General features: G+C 49.6%; 2 protein-coding genes across 2 annotated transcripts in view; one reads left to right on the top strand and one right to left on the bottom strand.

Annotated features, from left to right (window-relative positions):
• METTL27 (methyltransferase like 27) overlaps nt 1–3806 on the top strand; it is a 14804-nt gene extending 10998 nt beyond the window's left edge. The window contains exon 6 of the mRNA XM_069089490.1: nt 3271–3806. Coding sequence (XP_068945591.1) covers nt 3271–3527 — 257 coding nt within the window. The 3' untranslated portion in view covers nt 3528–3806. The remainder of the gene's footprint in view (nt 1–3270) is intronic.
• Nucleotides 3807–6544: 2738 nt separating this feature from the next.
• Nucleotides 6545–8761, bottom strand: CLDN4 (claudin 4). The gene has a single exon (XM_069089489.1). It carries the CDS (start codon nt 8519–8521, stop codon nt 7892–7894), a length of 630 nt encoding a protein of 209 aa, XP_068945590.1. The 5' UTR covers nt 8522–8761; the 3' UTR covers nt 6545–7891.
• Between the last annotated feature and the right edge of the window lie 1943 nt (nt 8762–10704).

Here is a 10704-nt window from a genome sequence, read left to right as displayed (position 1 = left end):
AATATGTACAATCATGCCAAACAAATTTCCACATTAGTGGAAAGGAAGGAAGGAAGGAAGGAAGGAAGGAAGGAAGGAAGGAAGGAAGGAAGGAAGGAAGGAAGGAAGGAAGGAAGGAAGGAAGGAAGGAAGGAAGGAAGGAAGGAAGGAAGGAGGGAAGGAGGGAAGGAAAGAAGGGAGGGAGGGAAGGAAGGAGGGAAGGAAGGAGTGAGGGAAGGAGTGAGGGAAGGAGGGAAGAAGGGAAGGAGGGAGGGAGGGAGGGAGGGAGAAAGAAAGAAAATATGCTTTAACCTTCACTGGGGTCATGAGGTCTCTCTCTGGGGGTGAATAATTTGCTTCATCATGAGTTCTCTGGAATTGTGGTTGGTTATTGTGTTAAATCAAGGTTCCTAAGTCTTTCAAAGTTGATCATCTTTACTCTACTTAGCATCTCTGGTCCTGAGTTTCTTCATCTTTAAAGTTAAAGGTTTAGAGTCAAGAATTTCTAATGTGTCTTCCAGCTCTTAAACTATATGGTCTGGTCAGGTATACATGATAATGTCCTTTCAAATGAATGTGGAGAAGAGGTGGCTATGGTCTGGGATAACTGGGGAAGACTCCCACAGGAGGTGGGCTCTGAAGGCCCATGAAGAGCTGAAAAAGTGTGGAGGAATCCAGGGCATTGGGGTCATGGCAGAGGGTAAGCAAAGGCCCAGAATCAGGAAACAGCATGGGGCCAAGGTTGAGTATCAGTGGCCTCCAAGCCTGGAAAAAATAGGATAGAGCTGGACTGGAGGAGTGTCCAACTGGACCATATCATTACAGTCCTGTAAACACAGAGGTACTTTGACAGTAAATCTACAGGTGTTCCAGACCATTCTCACCAGAAGCCCACAAGTTGTTCCTAGCTGCTAAGTGAGACCCAAATACACCTTCAGTCAATGTCTCAGGTGACTGATGGTCCATGTTCAAGGCTCATTGCACATCCTGGGCTATCAGGGTTGGGGAGCCAGGGTTAGGGTGTAGGGAATCTCACCAGACCAGTATTGAGCAAAGTGCAGGGGAGAGAAAGGCTCCAGGGGAGTCACTTCCTTATCTGCTACATGCCTTGCTCATTTCCCCTTGCCAAAATACCTTCCCCCAACTCTCCAAATCCTACATTAGTACAAATGGCTCATGTGGGGAAATGGGATGAGCAGCGGATTCAGAGTCAAGGGGCCTGACCTTGGGCAAATGTCCTTACCTCTCTGGGCCTCTGTTCCTTCCTTGGTAAAATGGCCCAAATGAGGAGTTCTACATAATGTTTCCTGAAGTTGTTCCCTCTAGGAAGATAATTTCATAACAGGTAGGGCAGTGGTGTTGGGGTCAAAAGATCTAAGCTTCAACCCTTGCCTTAGATATCTGTGAGCTATGTAACCTTGGGCCAATGTGATTTGGCCTCTCTGGGCCTTGTTTTCCCCATTTATAAAAATGACTGTTTGGACCAGCAAGCTCCCAGATAGATTCCTTTAGGCTCTGAGTTAGATGACTTAAAAGTTTCACCTCCTCTGGGAAGTCCTCCCTGATCACCTACTGGCATCTCTTTCTCCCTCTTCTGAACCACAGATTTTGTAAGAATCTCTTGGGTTTTTTCTCCTTGTTTTTTATCCCATTTGGGATATAGACTTAGTAGTGGTATTGCTAGGTCAAAGGGTGTGCATGGATTTATAGCCCTTTGAGCATAGTTCCATATTGCTCTACAGAATGGTTGAATCAGCTCACAGCTCCACCAAAATGCATTAATGTCTCATTTTTCCCATATCTCCTCCAACATTTGTCATTTTCCTTTCCTGTCCTATTAGCCAGTTTAATAGGTATGAATTGTTTTCATTTTAATTTCTCTAATCAATAGTGAGTTAGACACTTTTTCATATGGCTATAGATAGCTTTGATTACTTCATCTGAAACTGTTCCTATCTTTTGATAATTTATCAATTTGGGAATGGCTCTGATTTTTATAAATTTGATTCAGTTCTCCATATGTTTGAGAAATGAGGCCCTTATCAGAGACACTTGCTTCAAAATTTTTCTTCAGTTACTAACTGCATTTTCCTCCATCATATCCCCCTCCCTGTTTTTCATTATTTTCTTGCACCACTCTCATTTCTCTTCCCAATTTTTCCTCTACCTCTCTTACTTGATTTTCAAAATCTTTTTTGAGCTCTTCCATGGCCTGAAACCAATTCACACTTTTCTTGGAGGCTTTGGATGTAGGAGCTTTGACTTTATTATCTTCTTCTGAGTATTTTGATCTTCCTTGTCACCATAGTAACTTTCTATGGTCAGAATTTTTTTCTGTCGTTTGCTCATTTCCACAATGTATTTCTTGACTTTTAACTCTTTGTTAAAGTAGAGTTCTGCTTCCAGGGTAGAGGGCACACTGTGCCAAGACTTAGGGGCTTTATGGAGCTATTTGCATAAGTACTTCTAAGGACCTGAAACTTTTCAGCTTTTCCAAGGTGCTGTGATCTAAGCAGAGCTGTGCTTACTATTCTCCCGACCTGCACATGACCACAAGCACTCTGTTCTGTCCTGGAACTGTGACGGGGATTCCAGCTCCACTGTGGCTGTAAGCTCCTCCCCCTGGGCCTGCCACTCCAGACTGTGACCCAGACCTGAGTATGGGCAAAGCCACAGAGTCCTGCCTCGGTGCTAGCAAAAAGACCCCTGTAATCTTCTGACCAGTTGTTCGACCCCCTTACCATCTGTGGGCTGAGAGCTCAGGAAGCAGCTGCTGCCACTGCTGATTCACTGGCTCCCAAGGGCTGCTTCTGGTTGGCTGGGGCTGGGCTTGTGCTGGCACAGCCTGTGCTGGACTGTGCTCCACTTTCATCCAGGTGCAACAGACTTTTCCTGCCAACCTTCTAAGTTGTCTTTGGCTGGAAAATTATTTCACTCCATCCTTTTGCGGGTTCTGTGCTCCAGGAAATGCTTTATGGCATTATTTAAAGGTGTCCAGAAGGGTTTCAGGGAGAACTCAGATAAGTAACTGCCTTTTCTCTGCCATCTTGGCTCTGCCCAAGAATGTCTTATTTTCTGACTTTACCATTTCATGTGACCCTTGTCTCTTGGACTACACTGTGAGCTCCCCAAGAGACCAGGCTACCACCTGCCAGCTTAGAGTTGGACATGCCCTCAGCACTCAGTAAAGGCAAGGTAAAATATTACTTGCCCTTGTTGGAGAGAGGGAAGATTCCTGGAGATCAGGCTTAGAGATATGAGTCTTTCCTCTCCCTCCTTCTCTCCCCTCAGGAGGTCTAGTATGTCTCACCACAAGATCCAACCCTTCAAATCTGCCCTACAAAGAAGCCTTGGAGGCAGAGCTGGCCAGACTAGAGCAGGCTGGGAGATGGAAGCGAGTTTTGGTCCACACTGTGGATCAGTGGGAACGAGCTACATCAGAGAAAGAGGCAGCAGGCTCTTCAGGCAGCAGCCACGGCTTCATCTCTGGGATCATCTACCTCTATTGCAAGCAGGAAACTACCCCATCCAAAACTATGGGGGTCTAATGGGCTGCAGGCAGAAGACTTCAGGTCCCTGGTTAGCTGTATGGCCTCATGCGGGTCACTTCCAGAGCTTGGCACAATGCCTAGCACATAGTAGGCACTTAATAAATATTGATTGATGCCACAGCTTGATTTTTCTCATCTGTAAAATGGGGGACAAATCAACCTTGCACTAGTATCCCCCCCAGAGATAGTCTGCAGATACAATGAATTAAAAGAGGGAAGCAGAGTTTGAAAAATTATTGGTAAAAGAAATAAAAATAAAAATTAGTGGTATGTGAATTTGAGATACAATTGTTATTTATTTTTAAAAATAAAAGCTAATCCAGTGTCTGCCATCTGGATTCTAATCCCAGCTCTGCCATTAACTTGACTGTGATCTTGGCCAAGTCCCTTCCCCTCTCGAGCTACAGTTTCGTCTTCCTGTAAAACAACAGGCAATAGGGTTGGGCTGAAAATGGTCCCTAACTTGTCTCTGGTCTCTGAGAGCATTTGGTTCTATGATCTTGCTGAGCTCAGGTCCTACTTATCAAATCCATCACAGCATTATGCAATGGATATGGTACCTGGTATAATTTGAGGGCGGTCCCACCATTTCCCAAATATCTCCCCCACCATCTGTCACTGGCACCTGAAATTCCACCATTAAAGGATTTGTTTGCAGGAGATGAGAGTGCTCAGAGGTACTCACAGGTTCATAGATTTAGAGCTAGAAAGGACTTGAGAAGCCATCTAATCCAACCCCCTCATTTTACAGATGAGGAAACTGAGGCTCAGAGGGGTTGTGACCTACCCAAAGTTACCCAGATAAAATGTGACCAGGATTTGAATGCAGGTCCTCTGACTCCAAATCACAGTGCATCAATTCCACTCATTCTGAGTCTCAGAGAAGGGTGCCCCAAGTCACAGAGGATTTGAACCTTAAATCACCTCACTCCAAATTCAGTATTATTTCCACTTCACCCTACTGATCCCATCTCATTAAATGACTCAGTTTTACAAATAAGCAAACATACCTTCTGTAGATAAAATAAATCATCTGTCTCAAACCCACCAATGCCTATTGTCCAAATGTATGTAGCTGCTGTTGCCATTAGAGAGAATTAAGAAACATTACTGACTTCACAGAAGTCTTTTCTCATTAGGGATTTTGTCCACCAGTGGATAATAATAGGTCTACTACTCTTATGTGAGATTCATACAATTATTTTGATGTTGGAAGGAGGAAGAGAACAGAATTAGGAAATTCACTGGGTTAAGGCACTGACTTTATAAAGAAGGGAGGGAAGAAGGGAGAGGCAGGGGGCAGCAAGTGATGGCAGTGTGAGAGAAAGGGACCAGCCTGAGAGGTTGTGGAGGTCAGATACACAGGACCTGGCAACTTGTTGGATTCAGGGTACAAGCAGTCCTGCCAAGAATGCTTTGTGCCCCCTGCAAGACCTCCCACTAATCAATCCCTCACCTCTGGCCCCAAGCCAGGAGCTTTCTTCTCTAGCCCCAGGCCAACCTGGCCCCATCTTGATCTCCTGGCCAAGATGGATTTCTCTGATTTGTTTCATTTCAGAAATCATTACCAACCCTCTCAGGCAAAACATCCCAGGTTAGGGGTAAGGAGAGAAGTTATAGCTGAAGGTGCTCCAGAGGCCTGGGGTGGGGGACAAGTTGGAAGACTCTCCTTTCTGGGTGGGACTGGATTCCTGAAGGTAACACTCACCTTCTTCTCTCCCCCCCTCCCCCACCAACCTCATTCCCAACCCCATACCCACTAATGCAGACCTGGTGATTCAGACCCATTCATCCAAAGAGAGAGGGGTGGGGCAGGGACATTCGGCTAGAGTCAGCTAGAGTGACCGATGAATACTCCCCAGTGCCTGCGACTCCAAAGGCAGCCCCAACCACTGGGTACCAGCTTCTCTACGTTACTCAGGATTGGCAAATTCAAAGGCAGGGGGAGCTTATTCACCCTAAGTTAGCTTTCTGCTTCCCTTCGTGCCCCTGTGGAAAACCCTCACCAGGGTTAGGGGATCGGCCTGGACAGCTCCTGCCCTCTGCAAGCAAACTAAGGGACTGCTCAGATGCCAGTAAGACAAGACAAAACACAGACAACTTTTTGTATATTTTTTTTTTAATGAGGGATTATGTCCACACACTTTGTATGTTATTCAATAAACTCAGAGTTAGTTTAGTTCCAGGTGGGTGTGGCTGTCTCTGTTCCTTGATCTCCTGAACCCAACATCACCCTCCCATCCCTGACACAGAGTTTCTATCCTTGTCAAAATCCTGAGCCCTGAGCTCCTTGACACTGACTCTGCAACCTGACATGGTATGTGTGTTCTCTCTCTCTCTCTCTCTCTCTCTCTCTCTCTCTCTCTCTCTCTCTCTCTCTCTCTCTCTCTCTCTCTCCCAAGCCTGAACCTTGATACAAAGTTCCTTTCCCAGGCACTGAGCCCCCATCCCTAAGTCCTCTTTCCCAAGAGTCAGGGACCTTTTCATTACTTTCCAAAATATCCAGGGGTCAATAGAAATCCTCAAACACATTCTTAAACTTATAGCTCCTCTGCCCCCCTCACTGTGCCTCCCCTCACTCCTACTCTTGACCTGCCACACCTGGTCCTGTGATGTACCTAGCTACAGTTCAGGAGCATAGAGAATAGGGCTGATGGGACTTGATGGTTTCCAAGGTCCTTTCAAGGTAAAACAAACAAACAAGCCTCTGATTCTATAACTCAATGAAAGCAAAATTTGAAGAGTTCGGTCCCCAGGATAATGGAACATGTGCCTGAAAGAAACTGAGAGAGAGCCCATGTCCAGCAGGCTCTTTCCTAGGATACCTAGAACCTTAGACTCCAATTCCAAATCCAGTTCATTTAGGTTATCCCAGACACCTGAAATGCAGCTTGTCTAGCTAGATCCCCAAGTACTTTCTCCCTCTCCTAATTCTTCCTCTCTCACCCTCAACCCCTGACCCTATCCCATCCCTTCCACCCTAAAATTGAAATCAGACAGCCAAGAGGCAATGCTTCTGTGTACACATCCAGTTTATTGTAGAAAATAATAATTACAACTTATGGATTTATTTTTAATTACAAAATAGAAACATCATCCTAGGCAGAAAGCTGCCCAAAACCATGGGGAGGAGGGGGGAAACAGAGAAATGCCCCTTCATCTGCACTCACTACTCCCCAACCCACCCAGATCCTTAGGTGGAACCAAGTCCTAGTTCCTCCGGATCACCTTCTCCAGGGCTCTGCCCTGCCCTGCTCCCCCCACCCCCCAGGTTCTAAAGCTGAATTGTCCTGAGGCGAGAGGAATTAAGTTACTTGAGGTTCTGGGGAGGATGAGATTGAGTGAAACCAAGGATTCTGTCAAGTCCCCTCCCCATTTGTTTGTCCTGAGAACTTTGCAAACTGGGAAATGGGAGAGAGCAGGGAGGAGACAATGTGAGCCACCCACCCTGTCCTGGGCCTGCCTCACTCACCCACCTCCCAAACCAGTTGGCCCACTTTGTGGCTCCTGCCACTTAGGAAGAGATGGGAGAAGGGGCTGGGCTGCCTGACCTATCCCTTGCCTATCCAAGATGCTGTTTCAGTGTACTGCTGAGGTGAGTGCGTGGGCTCCCTGCTTCCTTAGAAAGGGCCCCTCAGGGACCCATTTTCTTCTAGAGGAAACTGTAGTACACAAGGTGAACCCCCATAGACTAGGGTAAAAAGGAGGACATATGGGGGTACACACACACACACACTCCAGGAGGAAGGGAAGCAGCCAGCACCGACTCTGTGACATTGAACCCCTGGCTAAAGGATTCCACCAGCTCAGCCATCTCAAGCATTGTCCCGGTGTCTTCCTTGTCTTCCAAGAGCCCCCAGGCAGGGGGGTGGGACTTCAGCCAACTCCAACGGCTCTTCCTCTTTCTGGAAACTGCAGGACCACCTTGGATCTCCCAGAAAGGCAGGCCCCTCCTCCCACCCCCCAGCCTACTCCCACTGCATTTCTCAGAAGAGAAAGTCCTAAGCTTCCAGGCAGCCCCAGGAGTCAGGTGACGGTGTTTTTGAGAGATGGGAGGAGCTGGAGAGGGCACCCCAGCCAGAACAGGTGGCATCCCCCTGGCATTGTTTGCTTTGCTGATTCTAGCAGGCACCAACCCGTCCTTACCCTCCCACCTACCCAGTCTCCAGACATACAGGGCTTGGGCCAGGCTCTCTGTCCAGGGGAGAGTCCAATCTCTGCAGAGCACTAGGGCCCAAATGGCAGGGAAAATGGAAGAGAAAAGGATGCATCCGGCTAGGGCACAGGTAAGGAGGCGGGGTTAGGAAGGGCAGCCTCACTGCCCCCTCTGCCCCTTCTGTCCAGCGTTCTCCCGATGCCCCCTACACGTAGTTGCTGGTGGGGGCAGAGCGGGCAGCGGTGTACTTAGCCGAGTAGGACTTCTCACTCTGGGGTGGGCAGTTGCAACAAAGCAGAGCCCCTCCGAGCAGGAGCAGGCCTGAGGCAGCCCAGCCAATGTAGAGAGAGGCGCCCATCTCCCTCTTCTGTCCAGAGGCCACCAGCGGATTGTAGAAGTCCCGGATAACGTTGTGGGCGGTCCAAGAGGTGGGAATAATGATCAGGATGCCAGCCAGGATGAAGACGACGCCAGCCACGATCATGGTCTTGGCCTTGGAGGTCTCGTCTTCCACACAGTTGGTACACTTGCCACCCACCAGGGCCAGGAGGACACCGAGTGCTGCCACGATGATGCAGATAACCACCAGGGCCCTGGCGGCCTGCAGGTCCTGGGGCAGGGCCAGCAGCGAGTCGTACACCTTGCACTGCATCTGGCCAGTGCTCTGCACCACGCAGTTCATCCACAGGCCCTCCCAGATGGTCTGGGCAGTCACGATGTTGCTGCCGATGAAGGCCGTCACCCGCCACATGGGCAGCGCGCAGGACAGCATGGAAGCCAGCCAGCCCAGCACGGCCAGGGCAATGCCCATTATCTGGAGCCCCATGGACCCCATCCCTTCAGGCGGAGAGGAAGCCGAAAGCCCCAAGCAGCGAGAGACGCGAGAGCGGGACGCCCGGAGGGGCTGGCGGGCAAGATCTCAGGTGCCCGTTCTCCAGGGAGGGAAGTCCGGGTGAGGAGGGCGTTCTCAAGGCTCGCTCTCCAAGATCAGGCAGCGAAAGGCAAGACTTTCCTCCTCCCCGAAGGTGCAACCAACGAAGCTTCCCGCCAGATGCTAGGTAGTTATAAGGCTTGAGGGCGTGGCAAGGGGGAGGGGGGGGAGGAGGAGGCGGGGTTTCGACCTGGGCCTCCATCTGACCAGTTTCTCTAGATTCCTCCCAGCCTAACGAGCAACAAAGACACTTTCAGTCCCCGGTCAAGGCCCCCGGGAGGAGACTGGAGCCCTGACTCACCCAGCCTGACATCCTGGAGAGTGAGTCTCAGAGGAAACTGAACTCTCCCTTCAAAGTCTCGGGGTGCTGAGGTCAGATCAGAGGCAGACAGCTCTGAGTCAGCTCCCCCAGCCCGTCAGGAGGGTGTCTCCCCAAGCGCAGGAGGGAGCCGGGCTCCCAGGTCCCCGGGAACCTCAAGGCAGCTTCTCCCCAGGATCGAACGCCTTTCCCCCACCCCCGGTGGGGAGGGGAGACCTGAGAGTTTGCAGAGGTGGGGTGTGGAAATCCTCCAGGGGAAGGAGGCTGCTGCTGCTGTCAGCCCGATTTTAAAAAGCAATAACAAAGATAATTAGTATTATCATCATTGCTGGCAGGTGTTGACGCTCACCTGCATCCTCCGAGATGGCCTCAGCACTCAGCCTGCACCATCTCACCCAGTAGAGTGAGGGGCTGGGTGTCCAGAACCGGGTCCGGTTCCTTAAGCCCATTTGTGGAGGGTGGCCCCTCCCCCCCACACACCCCTTTCAAAAGAGTGTGAAGTGAATGTATCCCTTTGATTCTCTATCCCACTCCTCTTGTGGGGGAGGAGAGACTAAAAAGTACCCCAGACTGAACTGGGTGGTGGGAGTCTCTTTCAGGAGCAGTTCCCCTGTCCTCTGAGAGTGTTGACTGGCCTGTCTACAAATCTAAAAACGGTTGGAGGCTATCCAGTACAACTCCTTCGATTTACAGATGAGGAAACTGAGGCTCAAACGAGAACACAGTTTGCCAAGATGAGACAGGCTCAGGAAGCAACAGGAGAGGCAACTTTGCGCCATAGAAAGTGCTGACATTAGAGTCAGAAGATCTGGGTTCTAATTCTTACTCTACCAGGGAGTCGAGAGAGGACCAAACTAGCCATCTGGAGGACAGCAACTTGGCTGTCTGTGCTGCCCCTTATATTCTGTGCCACCTTGAACAAGGGTCTTAACGGCCTGGTGCCTGTTTCCTCATCTGTAAAATGATAGATTTGAACTGGATGTCTCCTATGGTCTCTTCCAGCTTTAAGTCTACGAAGAAGACATTATAAACAGGATTCACAATGGTCCTTACCCCACCCCCCCCAAGCTCTTAGTCTACACAGGGGAAGTGGGCAATTAACCAAATAACTAGATGAAGTAGGATAAGGAGTGATGAATAAAGTAGTGATAAGTGCCTTCAAAGAGACACAGACAGGTTTTAGTCGAAGTCAGCAAAGGAAATCGATCTCCACTGGGGTGGGGTGGGGGAAGCAGAGAAGCTTTCCTGGAGGAGGGGGCCTTGGAGCTGGACCCTGGAGATTTTTGCTAGGAGGCTGAGAGGGAGGACCCCTTGGGAGAGGAGGCAGCAAAAACACCAAGGTGGGAACTAGAGGGTGTGTCCCAGCACAGGGAGGAGTCCACTGGAGCACGGGGTAAAGTGTGGGGGAGTTGGGTGAGATAAGGCTGGTGCCAGCCTGGGGAATTTGGATTCCTCATTGCTTTAGGGAGATTAATCGAGAGGCAACAAGGAGGCTGGATTGGAGGAGGGAGAGACTGGTAGTTGGGAAACCAATTAGGAAGTTTCTGTAATAGGCCAGATGGGAGGTAATGAGGGCCTGGGTGAGGGTGTTGGCAAGTGGGAACAGAAAGGAAAGAATAGAAGTGATAAACATTGGTTGGGGGGATGGGGAATGGACAGGCTTTGCTGCTGCCTGGTTGAATCAGTCAAGGAGTGGGGGAAGGGGGATGTCTGGGATGGATGGAAGGAAGGAAGGAAGGAAGGAAGGAAGGAAGGAAGGAAGGAAGGA

The sequence above is a fragment of the Petaurus breviceps genome, unplaced genomic scaffold (genome assembly GCF_028583685.1).
Source record: "Petaurus breviceps papuanus isolate PSGF00001 unplaced genomic scaffold, PetGlider_PUasm1.0 186, whole genome shotgun sequence".
NCBI classification, from domain to species: Eukaryota; Metazoa; Chordata; class Mammalia; order Diprotodontia; family Petauridae; genus Petaurus; species Petaurus breviceps.
The sequence above is the reverse complement of the archived record's forward strand: the minus strand, read 5'-3'. Positions and strand labels throughout refer to the sequence as shown.